We start from the raw sequence: 27,889 nt of genomic DNA on the forward strand, positions 1-27,889 counted from the left end.
GTCTGTCGCTGACATCATTGTCGGGAGCGCGCCCCGGGAGCGCGGATGCTCAGCTCTGTCCCAGTCTCTGGGATATTGAATCTTCGGTTCCATCAGATTGTGGGAAGCGGCCGCTCTGTGTGCCCCGTCCCCGGGAGACAGACAGGTAGGAAGTGTCCGGACCGGCGGCGATGCTCAGTCCCAAACGACGCCCTTTTTTTAATGTTATTCAGGACGAGGTCTGTCCATTCACCTTATCGCACCTGCAGCCCATCTGTAAATGGCTCTTTGAGGATTTTCAGAATGTTTTGTGTTTATTGGAGCAGAGACAATAGCAGGTTGTTGTCAGAATGAAAGTGTGCGTGTCTCTCTCGGTCTGTGTGTCTGCACCTCGCTGTCTCTCTCGAGTCGGTGGGTAGGAACCCAAAATAAAAACAGAAAATGCTGGAGACACTCAGCAGGTCAGGCAGCATCTGTGAAGAGAGAAACAGAGTTAACGTTTCAGGTCGATGACCTTTCGTCAGAACCCAATCTGTGTATAAATTGTTTTCTCCCAAACTGAAAAGCAGTCCAAGGTGTGTTGTGTGTCGGGCGAGGTGGGGAGCTGTGAACATGTATTGTGTGGCTGGTGTGTAGCAGAGATCTTGCTGTTAAATTGATTTATTTGGTTGCTGGTAGCATGTGTTCAGATTGGAGAAGGTGTGTTCCTGGCTTGTGTTTTCATTGAAGTATTCGGGATTTGATATCCAGTAGTGTAGGAACAGAAGTTCGTGCCCTGTTTGAACCCTGGTGCTGGATATGTGCGGTATTGGACACTGAGGGTAGAGGACGGTCTGTATGGTGATTGGACTCCGGCAGTGCTTTGAACATTTGGCCAGACCCCGGGGACGAGAGTGGAGGTGATGCACATGTTTAATGAGACTTGGAAACAATGCCTTGTGAATCTGACACCGAGGACGTTCCTGACAGTTAATGTGGGTTTGGTTTGAAGCCGAGGTGCTCCGTGCAAGTAGCCGATTGTGGAGGTGATGCCGGAGAGCTGGGATTCTGAGGGGTGGGGTTACTTACTGAAGATGCTGCAAATTAATCTTGAAGCTGCAAGTGATGTTTGGTGTTAGAGCAGATGGGAGGTGAGAGAGTGTCTCCACGGGGAGCAGCGGATAATTAACATTATCCCTGGGGACTGGGGAGATACCCGTTCAAGAATAGAGATGTTCAATCTGAATAATTCCTACAGAATATAATTATCCTTTCCTATCTATTACTTTCTGAGCCTTTTGAATAGTCACACATTTATTTAGATATGAAAGCTACAGTACAATGTTGTATTGTGATTGTGCGGCGTGTTTTTGCAAAGCCTAGCCTCATGGTGCGTCAATCACTGATTTTTTTCCTCTGTTTAACTGTCCCCCCTGTTCCCCTGAAGGTGCTTTTCTTGCTGGGGTACGGTTCCATGGGTGCATTAACCAACCAAGTTGTCGTTAGCCCAGTCACTGAGTGTAGACACCATATCCACCATCGTGGGATCACCATTGACCCAAATCCTGTCCTCATCCATTGCACACATACATGCACTTCCCAGCGGGAGGCAATGGGCGGTGTTCAGGACCAGCTTTCCTACCTGATTTTCCTCTCCCTAACCCCGGGGCACTAAATATAAGTAAATATAAATACGGAATCATTTACTGCAGCAATGAATCCCACAAGTTCACTCACTGCCACAATAAAAAATGAAAGAACTAGCATTTATATACCGCCTTTCACAACCTCAGGACGTCCCAAAGCGCTTCACAGTCACAGTCAGTGAAGTACTTTCAACTGTAGTCACTGTTGTAATGTAGGGAAACAGATGAACATACAGGGTGATGTGCTTTAGGAGGGCACATGATGGGTTCAACGTTACCACATTATGCACCATGTAGGTTTGTGATACCAAGAGGGGGTAGCTAGCAAAAGGCGCTGCATTCCGCTAGAGACGTGAAGAAACACATCTCCTGGCAGCTAGTACATTGTGCCATTGCACAGGTGTGAAACCTGGCCACTGCGCCTCCTTTTGGCTGGGGACCGGATGAAGCATGGGGGAGGGGGAAGAAGTGACCATAAACCAAGAGATAAAAAGCCATGTCAAAAATCAACCAAGTCATTTATGGGGAGGCTGCAATGCGGAGGTTTTTGCTTCACTGTTGGGATGTGGAAGCAGGCACAAGACCAGCACTACATTATGGGTATGTTAACAATGATAGAGGAAAATTACATTTTTACCACTCGTGTCTCACGGTGTGGAAACATTATTTAGTTATTGAGGTCTTCAGTGAATTTTCAGCATCAGCAAACTCAAACTTAGAGCCTAAACCCACCTCTTGTTCATTTCCAATCCCACCCTCACTCTTCAAAAGAGTTGGCGCAGACTCAATGGGCCGAATGGCCTCCTTCTGTGCAGTACTATTCTATGATTCTCACTCGGCTCCTATCCCTTATTCTGCCCCCATCCTATCCCAGCCCTGTAGTCTTGGACTTGGCAAGAAAAAGCACCCCTGATGTTATATCAGCTTTAAATTTTTGATCTCTGGAATGGAGAAAATTCTAAATGAAAATGGGAAAGAAGTGTGAGTGCAGCTCACTATCACCCTTCACTGAGCCACAACTGACTGAGCAGATTAGGATGGCCTGTAAATATCACAGAATATGACATGAGCATGATAACAGCAGAGGTTTAGGTTTTGTTGGTCATTTTGCCATTTTCTTCCCTTAGTCCCATTACTTTCTTGAAGGCACCACCTGTTGTTGGGGTATGGGATCCAGCGGGGGTCATTGCACAATAACCTAGTTGAATTTCCCCCTCATTGTCGCCCAGGGACACTGAGGCAAATTGGAATGCTTACAATCATTTTGACTGACATCAGCTGAATCTAAATCTGAATCTGAAGAAGTTATGATGAACCTTTATAAAACACTGGTTCGGTCTCAACTGGAGTATTGTGTCCAATTCTGGGCACCGCACTTTAGGAAGGATGTGAAAGCCTTAGAGAGGGTGCAGAAAAGATTTACGAGAATGGCGCCAGGGACGAGGGACTTCAGTTACGTGGATAGACTAGAGAAACTGGGGTTGTTCTCCTTGGAGCAGAGAAGGTTGAGAGGAGATTTGATGGAGGTGTTCAAAATCATGATGGGTCTAGACAGAGTAGATAGAGAGAAACTGTTTCCATTGGTAGAAGGGTTGAGAACCAGAGGACACAGATTTAAGGTGATTGGCAAAAGAACCAAAGGCGACGTGAGGAAAACTTTTTTACACAGCGAGTGGTTAGGATCTGGTATGCACTGCCTAACAGGGTGGTGGAGGCAGACTCAACCATGGCTTTCAAAGGGGAATTGGATAAGTACCTAAAGGAAAACAAATGCTGGGCTACAGATAAAGGGCGGGGGAGTGGAACTAGCTGAAGTGCTCTTGCAAAGAGCTGGCATGGGCTCAATGGGCCGAATGGCCTCCTTCTGTGCTGTAACCATTCTATGAAATAGTCCAGCATTGAATCCCAAACCCTTTCCGACAACTGGGTAGTTATGCATAGCCTTGACCATCTGAACTATTGGGGGAGTTTTGATTGGTCGTTGCACACACTAAAGCTGAATATAGAAAGTGGCAATGGTGGTTAATCTGTCCCTGAATGTTGTACAGACCGCAACACTTAATCAGCAGTTGAAACCAAACACTCTGGCTCACCTCACATGTTTCTTCTTCAGATTAATCGTGTGAAGAAAATGGCTCACTGGTACCTCATGCCTCCTTTCCTCTTCCTCTTGGCTATTGATGGTCTGAGCCAGGTCTGCGCTCTGGAAGCTGGAACCAGAGGAAAGAAAAGCACACTGCAGCCACCAGACAGCAGCAATAATCTGAAGAGACAAGAGTCCTGGCCAGACCCACCCAGACCAGGCCGCAAACATGGTGTACAGAGGAAGGACAAGGCCAACACCATGGTAACCAGAGTGCTGGAGGCAGACAGACCGGACGAGGACAGTGTGGGATTGGAGAGTCTGACTCCAGTGCGAGTGGAGACAGACAGTCTGGAGAGAACATCAGCAATGCAGCAGGATAGAGTTGTAAGCCACAGTGGTCAGTTTTATCCTCGAGAACCAGAACATTACCCGACAGGAGAGTCTGCAAATAAAGGGAAAAAACACAACAGAGACCACAAGAAGCCAAATCGGAGAGAGCGAACCCGACATAGTAAGGGTAAGAGGGACCTTGGAGACTTCAGTGAAAAACAGGGTTATCATTTTAAATATTTTTCACGAGTAGAAAAGATTCTCTAGCATTAGAACTAACCAGACAAAGTTATTTTATAAAATATACTATTTTTCAACTAAAATAATTAGATATGATTATAGAAAATCCACTTATACCATCGGTAGCACTAGGGTCTATAATTTTTCTTTAGATTTATTAAATAGTAAATTAAAAAACTTATATCAGGAACAATAAACCCAGAAGCTGGTCTGTGATTAATTTCCAGAGTTAGATTATTTTATAATGTTTCTATCTTGTTGTGTTCCAATTGCTCTGTCTGTGCATCTTCCACCCTCCATAAACTTCAGCTCATCCAAAACTCTGCTGCCCATATTCGATCCCACAGCATGTCCCACTCACCCATCACCCCTGTCCTCTCAGATCTACATTGTCTTCCTCGACCTTTTGTGTAGTTGTGTTTAAATCCCTTCATGGCCTCGCCCCTCCCTATCGCTAAAACCTCCTCCAGCTTGACAACTCTTCCATGTTCCTCTGACTCCGGCTTCTTGTGCATCCCCCTCCCTGTCCCACCATTGGTGGCTGTGCCTACAGCTGTTAAGATCCTATTCGCTGGAATTTCCTCTCTAAACCCTTCCGCCTCTTCACCTCCCTCTCCTTTAAGATCGTCCCTGAAACTCACCTCTTTGATTGAGGTTTTGGTCACCCCTCCTAATCTCCTCTTCTTTGGCTTACTGTCCTTTTTTTCTTACATCTTTGGATGCTTTTCTACATTAAAGACATTATATAAATGTAAGTTCTATGTCTCTCTGCCTCTGCCTTTTTCTCTCTCCATGTAACACTCTCTTCTGGTACCTCTTCCTGTCTTTCTCTTCCTCTCACTCCCCCTCGCTCTCCCTGTAACTCTCTCACTCTCTACATAGTTTCCCCAGTCTGTCTTCCTCTTACTCCCTCTGTCTGTCACTCTGTCTCCTTTTATCCTCCTTCCTTCTGTGCTCTCCCCATTATTCTTGCCTCCCCTTTACCTATCTCCCTCGCTCTATCGCTTCTTCCACTTTGTCTCTTTATTGCTCTTTCCCTCTCCCTCTGCCTGTGTCACTCCCTTTGCTTTCTCCCCCTCTCTCTGCTCCTGTTGGTCTGTATCTTGCTCACTCACTTATTGGGCCTGACTTATTCCTTTAGGGTATGTGTTAAATATTCTGTTTTGATTGTCAATTGGGATTATCATTGTGTGAAACAAATTGCAGTTTTGGTCATAATTTTTTCAGATTGAGCTGTCTGCACTCTATCTGCACCACTCCAATCCCTGCTCAGGGGCTGTCTGCACCTCTCCCATCCCTGTCCAGGGATTGTTGATGGATATTCTGCACTTGAGATGTGAATAAATATGCATTATAAAGTAAAAGTAATGTTCATCTGATGGTTTAGGACATTGACGGACTGATGCACTGTGGTTATGTGCAGGGTGTGAGGTGTCGGCCACAGACCTGATAGCTTGGTGTAAGGACAGTGGAGAACCTGTCCTCACCAGCAGAAAGGAGATCTGAAAAATGGAAGAAAACAGATGGGAGAAAAAACACAAATTAAAATGAAGGAGAATGTTCTCGCTGTGGTTTGATCTAAACCTCACTTCTTTGTTCATTGTGTGAAATAATAATCTGGTTTTATGAGGAAGGTCACCTCTCTGACATCCTGTTTTTGAAATTCAGCTGCATTTGGGTGATTGGATGGGTCGATCCCTATGGGATGAATGTATAACCCACAGCACAGACTCCCACCTATTGACCCTAATTTGGCACATCTGACAGCGAGAGGCTTGCAGAAATGTCAGCTGAGACAGTGTCGAAAGATTTCATTGCCTGTGACCTGACCCTGGTATTCGGAGCAATGTGGTATTTCCAGCACAGTCATCCCTGGCCTTCAGAGCTGGAAGTCCCTGATCACAGGACATGCTCAGGGAAATCCAGCTCTTTGACAAGCTTTGTTCAGTCAGTGTGTAAAGACCTGTTTGTAACTGGATCCTGGCCACACTATGCAGATCATTCTTAGCAAAACAATTTGCTTCCAAATTTCTCAGTTGTCTAGCAGTTACCAGCACGTGATTGAAGCAAGAAGCTGCTCTGTAATGGCTTTTGGAAATGTCTTGAGAGCACCAATAGATTATGCAGATCTACAACTTTTATATAAGCTCAAAGCCCTCTCAGAGATGCACTCATACATCTTTTCCTAACCTCTGTTCGAGTTCCTGAAATTCACCCACTATCACAGGGTAACAGTGAGAGGGAGGCAGCCTTCCCTTCTGATACTTTGTGACTAGGGCTGTGTGTTTTTCATGCCCTATGTGGGCTATACGGATTGGTTGGATAGGTCCTGCAAAATTAATCCAAACAAGCCAATGAATTCTCTGTTAAAATCACTGACTTCATCAGCAGGACTTCAGTAAAGGGACACTGAATGGCAATGGGTGGAAAAATGAGTGTTCTTTATTTTAATTGGCTCTCTGTGCAGGAACAATGTGTGCAGGGAGCCTGGACAGTAGACTGACAATTGGCTGAGGGGAGGGGAAGTCTGGCCAGGCAATAGCTGTTCAAGGGCTGCTGCTAGTCCTTAAAGGGAGTGTTTTTTATTTGTTTGTTCACAAATCACTTAAGTTGTTAGTGCAATGGAGGTCAAAGTGCAGGAAGTGCTGCAAAGGAGGGTGAACATGGGGTCACACTGTTTGGGCGGAGGTGGGGGGGTCGCGCTGTTTGGGCGGAGGTGGGGGGTCACAGTGTTTGGGCGGAGGGGGTCACACTGTTTGGGTGGAGGTGGGGGGTCACGCTGTTTGGGCGGAGGTGGGGGGTCACACTGTTTGGGCGGAGGTGGGGGGTCACACTGTTTGGGCGGAGGTGGGGGGTCACGCTGTTTGGGCGGAGGGGGTCACACTGTTTGGGTGGAGGTGGGGGGTCGCGCTGTTTGGGCGGAGGTGGGGGGGGTCGCGCTGTTTGGGCGGAGGTGGGGGGGGTCGCGCTGTTTGGGCGGAGGTGGGGGGTCGCGCTGTTTGGGCAGAGGTGGGCGATCACACTGTTTGGGCGGAGGTGGGGGGTCGCGCTGTTTGGGCGGAGGTGGGAGGTCGTGCTGTTTGGGCAGAGGTGGGGGGTCGCGCTGTTTGGGCGGAGGTGGGGGGTCGCGCTGTTTGGGCGGAGGTGGGGGGTCGCGCTGTTTGGGCGGAGGTGGGGGGTCTTGCTGTTTGGGCGGAGGTGGGGGGTCGCGCTGTTTGGGCGGAGGTGGGGGGTCGCGCTGTTTGGGCGGAGGTGGGGGGTCACGCAGTTTGGGCGGGGGGGGTCACACTGTTTGGGCGGAGGTGGGGGGTCGCGCTGTTTGGGCGGAAGTGGGGGGTCACACTGTTTGGGCGGAGGTGGGGGGTCACACTGTTTGGGCGGAGGGGGGTCACACTGTTTGGGCGGAGGTGGGGGGTCGCGCTGTTTGGGCGGAGGTGGGGGGGTCACACTGTTTGGGCGGAGGTGGGGGCTCACACTGTATGGGCGGAGGGGGTCACACTGTTTGGGCGGAGGTGGGGGGTCGCGCTGTTTGGGCGGAGGTGGGGGGTCGCGCTGTTTGGGCGGAGGTGGGGGGTCGCGCTGTTTGGGCGGAGGTGGGGGGTCGCGCTGTTTGGGCGGAGGTGGGGGGACGTGCTGTTTGGGCGGAGGTGGGGGGTCACACTGTTTGGGCGGAGGTGGGGGGTCGCGCTGTTTGGGCGGAAGTGGGGGGTCACACTGTTTGGGCGGAGGTGGGGGGTCACACTGTTTGGGCGGAGGGGGGTCACACTGTTTGGGCGGAGGTGGGGGGTCGCGCTGTTTGGGCGGAGGTGGGGGGGTCACACTGTTTGGGCGGAGGTGGGGGCTCACACTGTATGGGCGGAGGGGGTCACACTGTTTGGGCGGAGGTGGGGGGTCGCGCTGTTTGGGCGGAGGTGGGGGGTCGCGCTGTTTGGGCGGAGGTGGGGGGTCGCGCTGTTTGGGCGGAGGTGGGGGGTCGCGCTGTTTGGGCGGAGGTGGGGGGACGTGCTGTTTGGGCGGAGGTGGGGGGTCACACTGTTTGGGTGGAGGTGGGGGGTCACACTGTTTGGGCGGAGGTGGGGGGTCACGCTGTTTGGGCAGAGGGGGGATCGCGCTGTTTGGGCGGAGGTGGGGGGTCACGCTGTTTGGGCGGAGGTGGGGGGTCACGCTGTTTGGGCGGAGGTGGGGGGTCACGCTGTTTGGGCGGAGGTGGGGGGTCACAGTGTTTGGGCAGAGGTGGGGGGTCACACTGGGCGGAGGTGGGGGGTCACACTGTTTGGGCGGAGGTGGGGGGTCGCGCTGTTTGGGCGGAGGTTGGGGCTCGCGCTGTTTTGGTGGAGGTGGGGGGTCCCGCTGTTTGGGCGGAGGTGGTCCAGAGTGACCAGACTCCCAGGTGCTACAGAAGTTGTTTCTGGGATTCAGAAGGTGTGTCAATGTAAGTATACGCTTTTACAACATTATTACTATTGGAGCCGAGCACACCTGGCACTAACCAAATCTGGAAGCTGCAGCACCCTGAGGGACTCAGCATGCAAAGTATGAAGACAATCGTTTCATCTTTTCTACAGACTTTATTGCAGAGAAGCTACAGATTGCAATTTTGAAGTGTGGCACATAAATATTGAACCAGCATTGCCACTAGAAGCGATATTGGAATGTGCTCTCACAAGGAAGGATGTGAAACGACCATGGGTGGCTGCTGGGGCTCCACTAATCTCTAACATCTGGATATCATGAACGTGCTTCCAGTAGACTGAGAGCGATGCATTGTCCGTGCAACTCCCGATGAAGAGCAGCTGATCTCTCGGGTGGATGTAGAAGATGCCATGGCACTATTTCGAAGAAGAGCAGGGGAGTTCTCCCTCTTCCGCCCAAACAGCATGACCCCCACCTCCACCCAAACAATGTGACTCCCTGAGGGATATTAATCCCTCAGCCAACATCACTAAAACAGATTATCTGGTCATTATCTCATTGTTGTTTGTGGGAGCTTGCTGTGTGCAAATTGGCTGCTGCATTTCCTACATTACAACAGTGACTACACTTCAAAAGTACTTCATTGGCTGTAAAGCGCTTTGGGATGTCCTGAGGTCGTGAAAGGTGCTATATAAATGCAAGTCTTTCCTTTATAATTCAGGTGTCATTGCCCCTGAAATTGGTGTCCCTCATAAATTTGACCCCCTCATTTAAATTATGCAGTGCTGATAGAATTCCCAAAGGGATTCCCATCCTCAGCACTTTGCTGCATGTTCATTTGGGAAAAGGGAAGAAAGTAATGCAAAAGGAACATCTTCCACAGCAACAAAACATATTGGAGGAAGCAGATGCAAATTGGAAAAAAGCACACAATTTCACAATCAACTTTTGCAACAGTAAGCTGGCTTCAGGCCAGGGCAGTGCAGGAGTCATGGAGCCATTTTATACATCGGTGAGTTCAGTGCCAGGGCAGAGCTCACTGGAGCAACACGGCATTCGACTAAAGACCTTATTAGCATAATGACACTATTTAAAAGGGGACAACCATTGCCCAGCAAGGCAGCCTCAGGATGGCCACTTTTTTCTTTCAATGTGAATCAGATGCGTGAAGCTACACAACCTATTTCATGACTTGCTCTCCTGGGCAGTGAGGCTTTTTGCAACCAATAGAGCCTCATAAAACAGACCTTCCATCTGATTCAGAATTCCCATCTGATTTTAGACATAAATGGAGTTAGCCTGTTGCATGAAATTTGACCAAAAACCCCATGAATAGTGTGCAGCCATATTGATGATGGGTCAGTCGCACCTGGTGCTGTCATTGAGTGCCAGTTAATGTGGTGTCTGTTCAAACTGAACAGGTGGTTGGGAATGTCAATGGGAGATCTTTGGCCAGGAACGGTGTGTGGCATTGGGAGAGAGCAACAAACTGAAATTGGACATTTCCTAAATGTTTGAGTTTTGTGAAGAATAGTTACGAGCGATGGTGAATTTTCATTATTAAATAATCCAAAGGAAGAAGGACTTTGTTAGGGACCCACTTGTGCAGTGGATCAGCCACAGTGCATTGGTCTGTACCGTGCCTGGCAGTTGAGCAAACTCTGTCCTGTGCCGATTGCTGCTGTCGATACAAACAACAAGAGGAGTAAAGCTGGATATCTCTGTTCTTTCCTGGGGCGGGGGATGTGAGCCTGACCCCCAACCAGCCTCTCTCCTTCAGGCTGGTCAGTGTTTTTAATCTTAATCCAGTTGTCACATTTGAAATGCCAAATGAAGGCAGTGAGCATTGCAAGTTAATTAATTTGGTTAATTGTTAGTTAGCTTTCACAGCAGTGAGCAATCACACCTCAAAGTGACAGAGAATAACATCCAATCAAGTGGTACAAGCTCAAAGGTACAAAATATACAGCAGATCGCGCAGCTCAGTCACACCCAGCAGGTCCCTGTCCCCGTCCCCCAGCAGGTCCCTGTCGCCCTGTCAGCCATTTGTTTTTTAACTACAGCTGATTAATCTTAAAGTAGATAAGTCACCAGGACCGGATGGGATGTATCCTAGGCTGCTGAGGGAGGTTAAGGAGGAAATCGTGGAGTTACTGGCCATAATCTTCCAATCCTCCTTAGATATGGGGGTGGTGCCAGAGAACAGGAGAATTACTAATGTTACACCCTTGTTCAAAAAAGGATGTAATGATAAACTCAGCAACTACAGACCAGTCAGTTTAACCTCGGTAGTGGGGAAGCTTTCGGAAACGATAATCAGGGACAAAGTTAACAGTCACTTGGACAAGTGTGGATTAATTAAGGAAAACCAGCATGGAGTTGTTAAAGGCAAATCATGTTTAACTAACTTGATTGAGTTTTTTAATGAGGTAACAGAAAGGGTTGCTGAGGGCAATGCGGTTGATGTGGTGTATATGGATTTCCAAAAGGCGTTTGATAAAGTGCCACATAATAGGCTTGCCAGCAAAGTTGAAGCTCATGGAATAAAAGGGGCAGTAGCAACATGGACACAAAATTGGCGAAGTGACGGGAAACAGAGGGTAATGGTGAACGGTTGTTTTTTGAACTGGAGGAAGGTATACCGTGGTATTCCCCAGGGGTCGGTACTAGGACCACTGCTTTTCTTGATATATATTAATGACTTGGACTTGGGAGAACAGGGTACATTTTCAAAATTTGCAGATGACACAAAACTTAGAAGTATAGTGAACAGTGAGGAGGATAGTGATAGACGTCAAGAAGACATAGACAGGCTAGTGAAATGGGTGGACACGTGGCAGATTAAATTTAACGCAGAAATTTGCAAAGTTATACATTTTGGTAGGAAGAACGAGGAGAGGCAATATAAGCTAAAGGGTACAATCCTGAAGGGGGTGCATGAACAGAGAGACCTGGGGGTAGATGTGCACAAATCGTTAAGGGTGGCAGGGCAGGTTGAGAAAGTGGTTAAAAAAGCATACGGGATACTGGGTTTCATAAATAGAAGCCATGGTGTGGAGATGCCGGAGTTGGACTGGGGTGGACAAATGTAAGAAGTCACACAACACCAGGTTATAGTCCAACAGCTTTCTTTGAAATCACAAGCTTTCGGAGCGCTGCTCCTTCGTCCTCCCTCCGGAGGGTCGCTGCCCTAAGCTCGACATGTATGCTCAAGCTGTCAGGAGATGCATCAACGCCAGATTCATCAGCCGCACTCACAAGACAGTCCAGAATGTCACCCAAGAACAACGCAACGCCATCCACGCTCTCAAGACCAACCGCAACATTGTCATCAAACCAGCAGACAAAGGAGGCGCCATCGTCATACAGAACAGAACGGACTATTGCAAAGAAGTATACCGACAACTGGACAACCAGGAACACTACAGACAGTTACCCGCAGATCTGACCAAAGAACACACCCACCAACTCAACAGATTGATCAAGACCTTCGATCCAGACCTTCAAAGCATCCTACATGCTCTCATCCCACGTACTCCCCGCGTGGGAGACTTCTACTGCCTCCCAAAGATACACAAAGCCAACACACCCGGACATCCTATCGCATCAGGCAACGGGACCCTGTGTGAGAACCTCTCTGGATATGTCGAGGGCATCCTGAAACCCATCGTACAGGGAACCCCCAGCTTCTGTCGTGACACTACAGACTTCTTACAGAAACTCAGCACCCATGGACCAGTTGAACCAGGAACACTCCTCGCCACGATGGACGTCTCGGCACTCTACACCAGTATCCCCCACGATGACAGCATCGCTGCGACAGCCTCAGTACTCAACACCAACAACAGCCAATCTCCAGACGCCATCCTACAACTCATCCGCTTCATCCTTGACCACAATGTCTTCACCTTCGACAACCAGTTCTTTACCCAAACACACGGAACAGCCATGGGGACCAAATTCGCACCCCAATACGCAAACATCTTCATGCACAAGTTCGAGCAAGACTTCTTCGCTGCACAGGATCTCCAACCAACGCTATACACCAGATACATCGACGACATTTTCTTCCTATGGACCCACGGCGAAGAATCACTGAAAAGACTACACGATAACATCAACAAGTTCCATCCCACCATCAAACTCACCATGGACTACTCCTCAGAATCGGTTTCATTCCTGGACACACGAATTTCCATCAAAGACGGACACTTCACTCTACCGCAAGCCCACGGACAACCTCACGATGCTTCACTTCTCCAGCTTCCACCCCAACCACGTGAAAGAAGCCATCCCCTATGGACAAGCCCTGCGAATACACAGGATCTGCTCAGACGAGGAGGAACGCGATGGACACCTACAGACACCGAAAGAATCCCTTGTAAGAACGGGATATGACGCTCGACTCGTCGATCGATAGTTCCGACGGGCCACAGCGAAAAATCGCATAGACCTCCTCAGAAGACAAACACGGGACACAACCAACAGAGTACCCTTCGTCATCCAGTACTTCCCCGGAGCGGAGAAACTACGCCATGTTCTTCGCAGCCTTCAACATGTCCTTGATGATGACGAACACCTTGCTAAGGCCATCCCCACGCCTCCACTACTCACTTTCAAACAGCCGCCTAACCTCAAACAGACCATCGTTCGCAGCAAATTACCCAGCTTTCAGGAGAACAGCGACCACAACACCACACAACCCTGCCACAGCAACCTCTGCAAGACATGCCAGATCATCAACACAGATACCATCATCACACATGAGGACACCACCCACCAGGTACATGGTACATACTCATGTGACTCGGCCAACGTTGTCTACCTCATACGTTGCAGGAAAGGATGCCCCGGAGCATGGTACATCGGCGAGACCATGCAGACACTGCGACAACGGATGAACGGACACCACGCAACAATCACCAGGCAGGAGTGTTCCCTCCCAGTCGGGGAACACTTCACATGACAACGCAAAATCGTCGAGCAGAAACTGATAGCCAAGTTCCGCACCCATGAGGACGGCCTCAACCGAGATCTTGGGTTCATGTCATGCTACATGTAACCCCACCTGATGCAGGGTCATCCAGACTCGAGTCGACATTGGCTTGTTCTCTCTACACAGATGCGGCCAGACCTGCTGTGATTTCCAGCAAATAAAATGTTTTTTGTCTGTTTTTTGTTTTTCATACAGACCCCAGCATCTGCAATATTTGACCCTTTGTGACCCCACCTCATTGTTCTTTGATGTAATGTTTTCCTGACTGACCTGTTTGGACACCATTCACACCTTTGATTGCTGTGATTATCTCTCTGCCGAGGTGTGATAAATGGCAGTTGGAAACATTACCTGTAAACATCTGACATGATTCTCTGACTATATAAGCTGTGTCTTTATGCATTTCTCCACTTCACCTGACGAAGGAGCAGCGCTCCGAAAGCTTGTGATTTCAAATAAAGCTGTTGGACTATAACCTGGTGTTGTGTGACTTCTTACATTCATAAATAGAGGCAGAGAACAAAAGCAAGGAAGTTATGATGAACCTTTATAAAACACTGGTTCGGCCTCAACTGGAGTATTGTGTCCAATTCTGGGCACTGCACTTTAGGAAGGATGTGACGGCCTTAGAGAGGATGCAGAAAAAATTTATGAGAATTATTCCACGGATGAGGGACTTCAGTTACATGGATAGACTAGAGAAGCTGGGGTTGTTCTCCTTAGAGCAGAGAAGGTTGAGAGGAGTTTTGATAAAGGTATTCAAAATCATGATGGGTCTAGACAGAGTAGATAGAGAGAAACTGTTCCCGTTAGCGGAAGGGTCGAGAACTAGAGGACACAGATTTAAGGTGATTGGCAAAAGAACCAAAGGCAACATGAGGGAAAACTTTTTACACAGCAAGTGGTTAGGATCTGGTACGCACTGCCTGAAAGGGTGGTGGAGGCAGACACAATCATGGCTTTCAAAAGGGAAATGGATAAGAAAAAAATTTGCAGGGCTACGGGGAAAGGGTGGGGGTGTGGGACTAACTGAAGTGCTCTTGCAGAGAGCTGGCATGGGCTCGATGGGCCGAATGGCCTCCTTCTGTGCTGTAACCATTCTATGATTCTAATCTGTCACTATACGTATCCTCTCCCTGCAGGGAAAGTGCTGGACATTGAGTTAATGCCATTCTTAAAGGATCTGACACGAAGCAAGATGACAGACGAGCACTCCACAATGCCCCTGCCGATGTCCAGCACCATTATGACTAGCATGTTGCTTACCACCATCACAACCGAGGAAGCACTGGCAGCAAAGCCTAGGGGCACATGGCAACAGGTAAACCAGATTGTACCAGGTTACAAGCCGCACCCTCCAGTCACCAGGAGCAGCGAGTAGCAAATATTCCTCCCCTCAGCAAAGTGTAATGGAGCAGATGTTCTTCTCAGGCTAGGGTACAGGACTATAGCAAGCAGTACCTCGTAAACCAATTAAATGATGCTGGGATTAGCAGTTCATGTTGCCACTTCAGGATATAATAAGTCTGTCCTCCCATGAGAGTCTGTGCACCTCCTGGTCCATCTTGTCAAATCACTGATGTGACACAGAGCAGCTGTGGGTACACCACAGTCCCTCAGAGTCTTTATTATCACCAGAAAAGCACATCAGACCCTCTCAGGAAACAAATCAGAGCAAGAAGGGAATTGCATATTTACAGTTCACACTCAGGGCAACAATTGGGGTCTCTTTTCTGATTATTTCATTGTCTTTCACACATTGACACCACAATTCTATTAATCACATTTATGTTGCACCTTAGAGTAGCATCCCAAGACACTTCAGAAAGGAGACAAAATGGACACAGACCATGGGTGGGGAATTAGGAGAGGGGACTAAAGGTATAATTGAATAGGATGGTCTTGAGAAGGTGTTTTAAGGGTGGGGAGAGATGGAGGTGTTTACAGAGGGAATGCTAGAGTGTCGTGCTGAGATCACCGAAACATTTTGGCCCCGATGGTGGAAGGTGTACAAGGGACCAGAGTTGGAGGAAATTATGGCTCAGATCAGGCTTCAGGTCGGAGGAAATTGGTTGGGGTGAGGCTATGTGGGGATTGGTTGGGGTAAGGCTGTGTGGGGATTGGTTGGGGAGAGGCTGTGTGGGGATTGGTTGGGGAGAGGCTGTGTGGGGATTGGTTGGGGTGAGGCTGTGTGGGGATTGGTTGGGGAGAGGCTGTGTGGGGATTGGTTGGGGAGAGGCTGTTGGGATTTATAGATGAGGTTGGGGATTTTGAAATAAATACATTGTGGGATTGGGAGACAGTGTTGGTGAGTGGAGGTTAGAATGATGGGCAAGCAGACAGTGCAAGGTAGGATGCAGGTAGTTGAATTTTGCACAGGGTGGAGATTATAGAGGCCAAAAAGAGGGAAATTGAGTCTGGCGGTGACAAAAGTGCAGATAAAGGTTTTGGTCGCAGTGTGGAGGAGGTAGAGGTGGAGGCTGCTGATGTTGCAGAGATGGAAGTTAAGAGGTTTTGATGGTGGCAGAGTTTGGAGTTAACTCTTGGTCAGACAGGATGTCATAGTTGTGGTCCATCTGGTGTAGGCTGACCAAGCATTTAGGAGGGAGATCGAGTCAATGACGAGGACTAAAGATAGCCGAGAAAATTGTGGCTTATTCACAACTTGATATCAGGAAATCAGATAACATAGCAATAGTTGGTGTCGTTTTTTTCATTCTCAGGACGTGGGCATCGGTAGCAAAGCTGACATTTATTTCCAGACATTTAGAAACTAAATTCAAATTCTCAAACTGTTATGGTGGGATTTGCACTCACTTTGTGTCAGTGGGGTAAACTGACATAGCTCCTGAGGGTCCCTGAGCGACACCAGGCCCCCAAGAGACTCCAGATCCCCTGTCCGAGGTCACAAGTTGTTGGATTGCTGTTACCTGGTGGATTATCTCCTGATGGACCTCACTTGTTGCTACTCTCCTGTCTGGTCTCTGTACTGTATTTCTCCCAATCTAATTGCTGTCATTTTCTTTGCTCACTCATTTCATTGTCACTCAATTGCCTTGTTCTCCCTCTCTTATTTCTTCCTTATTTTGTCTCTCAAAAAATCTATTTCCTTTTATGACTCCCTACTCCATCCCCGTCTTCCTGTTCTGTTACCTCTCTGTCTCCTCTGACCCCCTCATCGTTGCCCCGAGCTCGTGTAGGCTGGAGCAAGAACAGTCGCCGAGGTAAACCCCACCCTCGACATGATGCTCTTTGATTGGACTGATTATGAAGATATGAAGCCAGAAATGTGGCCATCAGCAAAGAAAAAAGGTAATGGGTGGGGGGGAGTGAGTCTGTGGGGGTGGGGGTGGGGGGGGGCGTTGAGCCTGTGGGGTGGGGTTGAGCGTGCGGTGGGCGCGGGCATGTGAGTGCACAGTGAAGGGGCGCGAGCAAGCGAGTGCATGGGGGGAGTGGGCACGCAGCGGGGTCGGACCATGCTGGGGAAGCGAGTCTGTGGGTAGGGCGTGAGTGCACGCGAAGGAAGCGGACGTGCAAGTGCGCAGGGTATCGAGCACATCGGGGGCGCAAGCGTGTGTGGGGCAGGGAGTGAGCCTCAGCAGGTTTTAGGGGAAGAGAGTTTCAGTTTTCCACTTTTCTTTGTGTGAAGAAATGCTTCCTGACATCACCCCTGAACGGCCTACCTCTAATTTTAAGGATATTCCCTCTTGCTCTGAAGGTCCCACACCAGAGGAAATAGTTTCTCTTCATCTACCCATCAAATCCTTTAATTATCTTAAACACCTCAATTAGATCACCGCTTAATCTTCTATACTCAAGGGAATACAATCCTAGTCTATGCAACCTGTCCTCATAACTTAACCCTTTTAGCCATGGTATCTGCTGAATCTCTGCTGCGCCCCCTCCAAGGCCAAGATATCCTCCTGAGGTGCGGTGCCCAGAATTGAACACAGTACTCTAAATGGAGACTAACCAGAGCTCTGTACAACAGTAACATAACTTCCACATCTTTGTATTCCAGCCCGCTTGAGTTAAAGTTTAACATTCCATTAGCTTTTTAAAATATGTGATTTCTGCACTTGGACCTCTAAATCTCTCTGCTCCTCCACAGTTCCTAGCTTCTTGCCATTTAGAAAACACGCTGATCCATCTTTCTTAGGTCCAAAGTGGATGACCTCACACTTCCCCACACTGAACTCTATCTTTTGAATACACTTTTGCCCATTCACTTAATCAACTTAGTTCGTGACAGGTATGAATAAATGCAACTTTTGCACACTAACAAAACTGTTTCCTTCCAAAGGATTGATATTTTTATTCTGTTTCCTTCTTGTAGATAAGCGTCGCAGCAAGAACCTGAGTAACGGGAACCTAACCTCACTGGCTGAAGTGGAACCATGCGATCATCACCTGGACTGCCTGCCTGGTACCTGCACAGTTCCTGACCGGCCTGAGGCTCTAACCCATCGCTCAGAGTTCTTTAATAATGAATGAGGTTTCTCAGCCAAGCTTCTGGGGCAGTCACTGTTACAACCAGAAGTCTGAGCATTGATCTGGAGTGGTCATTTGTGGCTCTGTTCATCTTTTAGCTGTGACTCAGTGACCATTACTGGTAAAGGAGAAAAATCAGAAAATGACAAAAAAAATGAGAGCAGTGACTATTAGAAATGGATGAAACAGCTGTGGCTACGGATTGGGACTGTGTGTGACCGTGTTCCAACACAGTAACGTGGTTACACTGCAGTCCCCTCTTCAGTCTCATGTCCATTGTTATTGTTTAGTTGAGTGTGCAGTGAGGGTGGAGTCGGTTGTGGATGTGTTCCAAGCAGCAGCGGCGACTTGGCTCAGTGGTAGCACTCTCACCTCTGATTCATGCACCACTCCAGAGATTTGAGTACATAAACCAGGTTGAGGGAGTGCTACACTGTCAGAGGTGCCATCTTTCAAATGAGATGTTAAACCGTGGCCCCCTCAGATGGATGTAAAAGGTCCTGTGGCACTATTTGAAGAGCTGGAGAGTTCTCCCTGGTCAATATTGATCTCTCAGCAACACCTAAACAGATTACGATAGCAAAATACTGCAGATGCTGGAAATCCGAAATAACAACAGAAAATGCTGGAAAAACTCAGCAGGTCAGGCAACATCCGTGGAGAGAAATTTGAGTTGACGTTTCGGGTTGAAACCCTTCTTCAAAACTGGAAAGAAAAGAAAATAGATCGAAGGCAAGACTGTGATCGAACAAAAGAAGAAAAAGAGACAATAAAAGGTATTCGAAACCAGACGAGATGGTAATAGGCCCGTGGAGACAAAAGGCAGTTGAGATTAGGTGTGAAGTGTACTGGCAGGTAAGAGACAGCTGCCAGGTGAGAGAGAGAAACAAAAGGAAAGGAGGTGGGGGGGGGGGAAGGAGGACCCAAATCAAAGGGGTGGAAAAAAATATAAGTAAAAACGTAATAGGGGCCGAGGTTATGATCTGAAATTGTTGAACTCGATATTGAGTCCGGAAGGCTGCAAAGTGCCTAATTGGAAGATGAGTTGCTGTTCCTCGAGTTTACGTTGAGCTTCCGTGGAACAATACAAGAGGCCAAGGACGGTGAGGTCCGAGTGGAAATGGAGCGGTGAATTAAAATGACAGGCAACCGGAAGCTCGGGGTCACCCTTATGGACCCACCCCGCCTCCTGTAAGGACTCTATTCCATTCTCCCAGTTTCTCCGTCTCCGCCGTATCTGCTCCGACGATGCCACCTTCACAGAATCACAGAAACCCCACAGTGCAGATAGAGGCCATTTCGGCCTATCGAGCCTGCACCGACACATGTCCACACCAGTGCTTCCGACATGTCTTCCTTTTTCCGCAACTGAGGATTCCCCTCTACCGTGGTCGACACAGCCCTCGACCGTGTCCGTTCTATCGCCTGCACTTCTGCCCCTCCCTCCCAGAACCACGATAGGGTTCCCCTTGTCCTCACCTTTCACCCCACCAGCCTCCACATTCAACGGATCATCCTCCGCCATTTCCGCTACCTCCAAAGTGATCCCACCACCAAACACATCTTCCCCTCCCCTCCCCTTTCAGCATTCCGTAGGGACCGCTCCCTCCGAGACACCCTAGTCCACTCCTCTATCACCCCAAACAGCCCTTCCCCTTTGCCTGGCACCTTCCCGTGCAAGCGCAGGAGCTGTAACACCTGCCCCTATACCTCCCCCCTTCCCACTGTCCAGGGCCCCAAACACCCCTTCCTGGTGAAACAGCGATTTACTTGTACTTCTTGCAATCCAGTATACTGTATTCGCTGCTCACGATGCGGTCTCCCCTACATTGGGGAGACCAAACGCAGATTGGGTGACCACTTTACGGAACACCTCCGTTCAGTCCGTAAGGGTGACCCCGAGCTTCCGGTCGCCTGTCATTTTAATTCACCGCTCCATTCCCACTCGGACCTCACCATCCTTGGCCTCTTGTATTGTTCCACGGAAGCTCAACGTAAACTCGAGGAACAGCACCTCATCTTCCGATTAGGCACTTTGCAGCCTTCCGGACTCGATATCGAGTTCAACAATTTCAGATCATAACCTCGGCCCCTATTACTTTTTTACTTATATTTTTTTCCACCCCTTTGTTTTGGGTCCTCATTTCCCCCCCACCCCCTCCCCTCCTTTCCTTTTGTTTCTCTCTCTCACCTGGCAGCTGTCTCTTACCTGCCAGTACACTTCACACCTAATCTCAGCTGCCTTTTGTCTCCACGGGCCTATTACCACCTCGTCTGGCTTCGAATACCTTTTATTGTCTCTTTTTCTTCTTTTGTTCGATCGCAGTCTTGCCTTCGATCTATTTTCTTTTCTTTCCAGTTTTGAAGAAGGGTTTCGACCCGAAACGTCAACTCAAATTTCTCTCCACGGATGTTGCCTGACCTGCTGAGTTTTTCCAGAATTTTCTGTTGTTATACCTAAACAGATTATCTGGTCATTATCTCATTGCTGTTTTTAAGAGCTTGCGATGTACAAATTGGCTGCCATGTTTGCTACATTACAACAGTGACTACACTTCAAAAGTACGTCATTGGCTGTAAAGAGCTTTGGGACGTCCTGAGGTTGTGAAAGGCGCTATATAAATGTACGATAGCAAAATACTGCGGATGCTGGAAATCTGAAATAACAACAGAAAATGCTGGAAAAACTCAGCAGGCCAGGCAGCATCCATGGAGAAAGAAACAGAGTTAATGTTTCAGGTCGATGACCTTTCATCAGAACTGGAAAAAAGCAGGAAATGGAAAGCAGGTTTAGGGGCTGGGAAAAGGGGGAGGGAATGAAAGAACAAAAGGGAAGGTCAGTGATAGGATAGAAAGCAGGAGAGATTAAGAGACATTGAGAGACATTAAGAGATATTCAAGGCGAGAGGAGGTGGTAATGGGACAGGTTAAGATGAAGTGTGAATTGCGCTGGCAGAATGAAGGACAGCTGCCATGTGGGAGGGAAGAAGAAAAAAAAAGAAAATATATGTGATAGGGGCTGAGGTTATGATCTGAAATTGTTGAACTCTATGTTGAGTCCAGAGGGCTGTAGAGTGCCTAATCGAAAGATGAGGTGCTGTTCCTCGAGCTTACGCTGAGCTTCCGTGGAGCTGTGCAAGAGGCCGAGGATGGTGAGGTCCGAGTGGGAATGGAGCGGAGAATTAAAGTGACAGGCCACCAGGAGCTTGGGGTCCCCCTTACGGACTGAACGGAGGTGTTCCGCAAAGCGGTCACCCAATCTGCGTTTGGTCTCCCCAATGTAGAGGAGACCACATCGTGAGCAGCGAATACAGTACACTGAATTGCAAGAAGTACAAGTAAATGTAAGTTGCTTCTTTCTGATTGTAATTTGAACAATGAATAAGTGGCTAAGCCTTTCAGTAGCCTGGCACAGTTAGCAGCAAGAACCCAGAACATGTTAATCTGATTGCTTATTATTGCTGTGATTACTTCATCTCAGGACTATTCACTGCGGGTTTCACACTGAGCACTTCCCCCCACCCCCAACCTTTCAGACTCCGTGCAGTTAATTTAACAGAGACTAAGAAATCCAGTGGGAGACTCATTAACATTAATTGTTGAACACAATAATCTAATAGTTCAGGGAGCAGAGGGGGATTAATTGCCAGTGCTGCAGGCAGCAAAACATTGGCACCTAAGAGCTAGTAACTCGGGTGGAAAACAAAAGGACACTGGATAGTGTCCCGTCGTGCTGTGTGCCTGATGCACATTTTCTGTTCTGCTGCCATCTCTCCACAGCTGCTGTATAATCACTGGAGGCACTGACTGAAACAGTTATAAAACACACACCACATGCCTGTCTTGTGATTATCTGTATGATTCCTGATGTCAAATGACTTGAAGATGGTTTGTTGGGAAGCAGATGCTGGAAAAACTTAACAGCTTTTCCTTGTTCTGTACTTCATGAATCAAAGGGTAAGGATTTAAACAGCGGGATTCACCCAGTTCAACACATTTCATCAGGGGAGCAAAGAACTGTGACGATTGGACATGTGATAATGCCCACACTGGAGGGGAATTGAAACCTACATTAAAATCAAATTTAACAATATATTCAGAACAAACACTATATCTGGTGAGAGTGCCGATTTTCACTGCCATCTGGTAGGTGCAGGACTCAAGTCTCTGACCAGACAAAATACACTGGCACCTATATCAGGACCAGCTTTCCAAATTCAGCAAATTCTAGGATAGACTGTCATGGATATCTCCCTCCCTTCAGGCACAGAGGCAGAGCAGAGTTACACAACAACCATTTGCATTTATATAGCACATTTAATGCAGTAAAACATCTCAAGGCACTTCACAATCGTGTAATCAGGCAAAAATTGACACCAAGCTACATAAGGTGATATTAGGACAGGTGAGGAAAAACTTGGTCAAAGAGGTAGGTTTTAAGGAGGAGAGAGAGATGGAGAGGTTTAGGGTGGGAATTCCAAAGCTTGGGGCCTAGAGAGCTCCGCTGCCAATGGTGGGGCAAAGGGAACGGGGGATACACAGGAGACCAGAATTGGAAGAGCGCAGATATCTCTGTGGGAGGGGTGTGGTTTGGTTGTAGGGCTGGAGGAGGTTACAGAGATAGGGAGGGGTGAGTTCATGGAGGGATTTGTAGACAAGGATGAGAATTTTAAGATCAAGGTGTTGCCGGACCAGGAGCCAATGCAAGCCAGCGAGCACAGGGGTGACGGGTGAACGGACTTGGTGCAAGTTAGGATGCGGGCAGCAGAGTTTTGAATGAGCTGAAGTTTGTGGAGGGTGGAAGGTGGGACGCCAGGCTAAGAGAACATTGGAATAGTCTAGAGGTAAAAAAGGCATGGATGAGGGTTTCAGGAGCAGATGGGCTGAGGCAGGGGCCGATACGGGTGATGTTATGGAGGTGGAAGTAGGCGGCCTTGGGGATGCAAAGGATATGGCGTCAGAGTTCAATAGGATGCCCGAGGCTGCGAACAGCCTGGTTCAGCCTCCGACAATGGCCAAGGAGGGAGATGGAGTCGGTGGGTAGGGAACGGCGTTTGTGGTGGGGACTGAAGACAATGGTTTTGGTGTTCCCAATATTTAATTGGTGGAAATTTCTGCTCATCCAGGACTGGATGTCTGTGTGGTGATTGTCTGTGCGATATTTGTCTGGCTGTATTGTGTCTGTCTGTGCCATGTCTATCTTTGTAGTGTCTGTCTGTCTACCGCATGTGCAGCAGTTGTGATAATTTGTGTCAAAGTCCCGCGACTTCATGAACTGAGCAGCTTGTTTGTGTCTCTTTCCCACAGGTTGGTGCTGTGACCTCCGACAGCACATCTGCAAAGCCCACAACCGCGGCCTCAACAACAAGTGCTATGATGACTGTATGTGTGCAGAAGGTGGGTGCTGCCTCAGGCTCAGACTCATTCATAGTCACCTAGCCTCGGGCAGTGGGCATCGGACCCATGGGTTTAATCTCCCCGCTCACTTACTCACTCCTCCTCGGGCTCCCAGTATTGCGAATCCAAGTCAGTTGAGCTGCTGGAATAGGGAGCTCGCTGCTTGGGGACAACACAGGTTCCATCCTGAGGTCGAGTCCAGTGGTGCTGTTGAGAGGCAGATGTTGGTCCACGGACAGGCTGTTATTAGGGTCGGGTCAGGGATTGACTCTGCAGCACAAACTGCCTAAAGTACGAGATTGTATGTATCAGGATGGTAAATGGGGAAAGGGGCTCAGTTTTGTTAGAAGTGCAGTTAAAGTTGGTGACCGAGCCGGATCCCACTGGGTGAACCCCAAGGACTGAAAACCCTCTGAAGCTCTTCTGTCTTCACCAGGTCTCCGCTGCTATGCCAAGTTCCATCGGAATCGGAGAGTGACCCGAAGGCGAGGACGGTGCGTGGAACCAGATTCGGTCAATGTCGATCACGGATCGTTTATTACGGTCTGAACGGACTTCCGAAGGAATCCAGCTGTTTTGATCCAAGCAACCGGTCAAAGAAAATCCTCAACTCCATTAACAGCGGCAAAAATCTCGATGGTTCCAAAAAATGGCTGAGACTGTCCTGATAGACGATGCCATGTCAGAGCTGCCTGGAATACAGTCCTTGGCAATCGCTCCCATACACCCCACCCATACCCAACACCCCATCACTACAATCCCATTCCCCCACCCATACCCAACACCCCATCACTACAATCCAACACCCCCCACCCATACCCAACACCCCATCACTACAATCCCATTCCCCCACCCATACCCAACACCCCATCGCTACAATCCCATTCCCCCACCCATACCCAACACCCCATCGCTACAATCCAACACCCCCCACCCATACCCAACACCCCATCACTACAATCCCATTCCCCCACCCATACCCAACACCCCATCACTACAATCCAACACCCCCCACCCATACCCAACACCCCATCACTACAATCCCATTCCCCCACCCATACCCAACACCCCATCACTACAATCCAACACCCCATCACTACAATCCAACACCCCCACCCATACCCAACACCCCATCGCTACAATCCCATTCCCCCACCCATACCCAACACCCCATCACTACAATCACATTCCCCCACCCATACCCAACATCCCATCACTACAATCTAATACCCCCCACCCATACCCAACACCCCATCACTACAATCTAATACCCTCCCTTGTTCACACTGCTCCATACACCACTACTCATTTGTTACTTTACTAACCTGCCTCTCATGCCCAACACTAAAATTAAGTTTGAATGCCATGTTTTATAAATACAATTTGAATGTTATTTAGCAAAAAGGTGGCTACTGCAAGCTGTAGTAATAAGACCTTGTATCTAACAGTTTCTTGTTATCTTTTGATGTCAACATTTGCTTTCAAGAAGCCTCCCTGCAGCCCCCTGAAAACAGCTTCCCCTGGGACCACCTCACATCGGCTGGTGCCCCTCTCCAAAAAGCTGCCTCTATCCCTAACGGTCATTCTCCCAACAACAGATGCCACATTCACCCTCTGCGTTAACCTTGTCCTCATTATGATATTGATGCTGATTTAATATCTTGAGATAGTGACTATCCTGCAGTATTTCACCACTTTTTGTATAAATACAATTAACTCTCGATTTTTGATTTTGGTTGCAATAGAATCAGACTTTTAAAGCAAAATTGAGGCTCTGGCCCAGTCCAAGGCTGTGATCAACTTTAATCAGTGCATTGTGTACAATTAATCCAGCTGAAACTATCAGTCTAATTTTTCATCCTACCCATTTTGACTGTGTCTCCATAGGTGCTGGTACCTGCTGGCACATTGCCCAAGTGACTGTTAACTCATGTATGAGTCTAGACATTGAATATGAGTAGACTATTTGACTGTGGAGGGCAACAGAGTTGAGCTCAGTTCTGTCCTCACCTGACAACTGGATGTGATTTTCCAGCAGGGTCACTGGATAGTGATCAGGATCAGGAGCACTGGCTGATATTCTTTTCCCTAACCCAGGCACACTGAGTTCAATCATGGTGGTGTAGTGGTTATGGTACTGGATTAGCAACCCAAAGGTTGAATTCAACAAATCTGGTAATCTATGGGCTGACATCAGAAACATGATTGTGCAATCTGCTGAATTCTCATACAAACCCAATTGGTTTACTAATGTCCTTCTGGGTAGGGAACCTGCCACCCCTCCCCAGTCTGGCCTGCATGTGACTCCAGTTCCACTCTACATGGTTCACTCAATGCTCTCTGAAGTGGTCTAGCAAACCACTGTTGTAGAACAGTCACAACCAGAAAACTCGCCACCACCACCTCAGCACAGATTGAGAATCAATCTCGAGATAAAGGGAATTAAACAGCAGAGTATAATGGTCAATTCCTGGGATAGCCGTCTCTTTGGTTGCTTTTGATGACAGTGATTAAAACATGATCGGTTGCACCTTCCAATTATGCCTACTGATTGACCTTGCTTACACAGACTCTGTAGGGGGTCGTTCGGCCCGACTGCTTGCTTCTCTTCCGCAGACACGTTCGCGCCTGGGTGGCCCTGGAGATGGAGCACGCGGTGTCCGCCGGCATGCTTGAGGCCTTCCGCAACCGGTGGGCACCGCGGGGACTGGAGTACATCATCACCCCGGCCAACACAATTTTAATTTAATTTGTTAAGTTTCATTTAAAGTTATATTAGTTACAGTTTATTTGTTTAAGCACCCAATCAAAAGAGTACACAGACTCTGTAGGGGGTCGTTCGGCCTGACTGCCTGCCTCTCTTCCGCGGCCACGTTCGCACCCGGGTGGCCCTGGAGATGGAGCACGCGGTGTCTGCCGGCACGGTCGAGGCCTTCCACGACCGGTGGGCACCGCAGGGACTGGAGTGCATTATCACCCCTGGAAATACAATTTTAATTTAATTTATTAAGTTTCATTTAAGGTATTTTTGTTAAGTTAGTTTATTTATTTACGAGTTGCTCAAAAGAGTAAACAGACTCTGTAAAAGCTCTACCATAACAGCCAGTGAACAGATGACCCTTTGGGAGTGCCTGGTCTTTCCTGCTTTCAGAGCACTGCAATAATTTCTACTACTGAATATATTTAAAGATTAAGGAAGTTCAGCTCAAGCTTGGCTCAACATATTTTTCCCAGCAATAATCTCCAAATAATTTTAATATGATTTGTGTTATAATCAGGAAAGGGTTAAAGTTAGAAACAAAAACAGAGAAAATACTGAAAACACTCATCGGGTTGGTCAACATCTATGGAAAGAACAGATTCACCTCGGGTATAGGCATTTCGGGTGTGGAACAGCATCTGCAGTTTTTTGCTCTTTGTCTAAGGGTTATAACTAGGCCTCTCATCTCGTGTCCTGTGACTCAGATACAGAAGCCATCAATTTACATGGGGATTCTCCTGATTGTCTCCTGTAACTTTGGTGGAAGATCCGTGACAATCCTGGAGAAATGGTTTCAACCCCAGAGTATCTGGTAAGGAGTGTGCCAGTGATGTAAAGCCCCTGCTGATGGCAGTTCATTTCAGGCAGTCTCTTGTGTTTTCGTATTAGGGCAGATCAATACAGATATCACAGGAAAGGGGGGGGGGGGCATTGCTTGTCACATTGTTATTGTTACATTGTTTGTCACAACCATCCTGACTTGAACATATATCACCGGTTCTTCATTGTTGCTGGGTCAAAATCCTGGAACTTCCTAGCTAACAGCATTGTGGGAGTATCTTCACCACATGGATTGCAGCGGTTCAAGAAGGTGGCTCACCACCACCTTCTCAAGGGCAACCAGGGCTGGGTAACAAATGCTGGTCTTGCCAGCGACGCCCATATCCCAAGAATGAATTAAAAAGCATTGCTTTGGTTACATTGTTTCTCACACTGTTATAGTTACATTGTTTCTCACATTGTTACCACGTTGTTATAGTTGCATTGTTTGTCACTGTTATAGTTACATTGTTTGTTACACTGTTGGTTACATTACTTGTTACATTGTTACTGTCACATTTGTCACACTGCTATAGTTACATTGTTTGTCACACTGTTATAGTTACTTTGTTTGTCACACTGTTATAGTTATCTTTTTGTGTTGTGCTACATGTGAATTTATAGTGATGGTATGCATGAGGAAAGAATGAAAATTTACCAGATTTTGCACTTTTGTTTTCTATTTAATTTTATTGTTAAGCCTACATGAAACAAACAAAATCTGACAACCAATAAAAACTGTGAAATGGAAA

The 27,889-nt window shown here is 48.0% G+C and overlaps 1 protein-coding gene across 1 annotated transcript; it reads left to right on the forward strand.

Annotated features, from left to right (window-relative positions):
* On the forward strand, nt 1-27,889 carry draxinb (dorsal inhibitory axon guidance protein b). The gene is made up of 7 exons (XM_085967131.1): nt 1-145; nt 3,718-4,207; nt 14,812-14,990; nt 16,870-16,981; nt 18,006-18,095; nt 23,468-23,557; nt 23,994-27,889. Exons 2-7 carry the CDS (start codon nt 3,736-3,738, stop codon nt 24,104-24,106), a joined length of 1,056 nt encoding a protein of 351 aa, XP_085823257.1. The 5' UTR covers nt 1-145; nt 3,718-3,735; the 3' UTR covers nt 24,107-27,889.

The sequence above is a fragment of the Somniosus microcephalus genome, chromosome 25 (assembly GCF_052327205.1).
Source record: "Somniosus microcephalus isolate GS21.2 chromosome 25, FLI_Smic_1.0, whole genome shotgun sequence".
Taxonomy (NCBI): domain Eukaryota; kingdom Metazoa; phylum Chordata; class Chondrichthyes; order Squaliformes; family Somniosidae; genus Somniosus; species Somniosus microcephalus.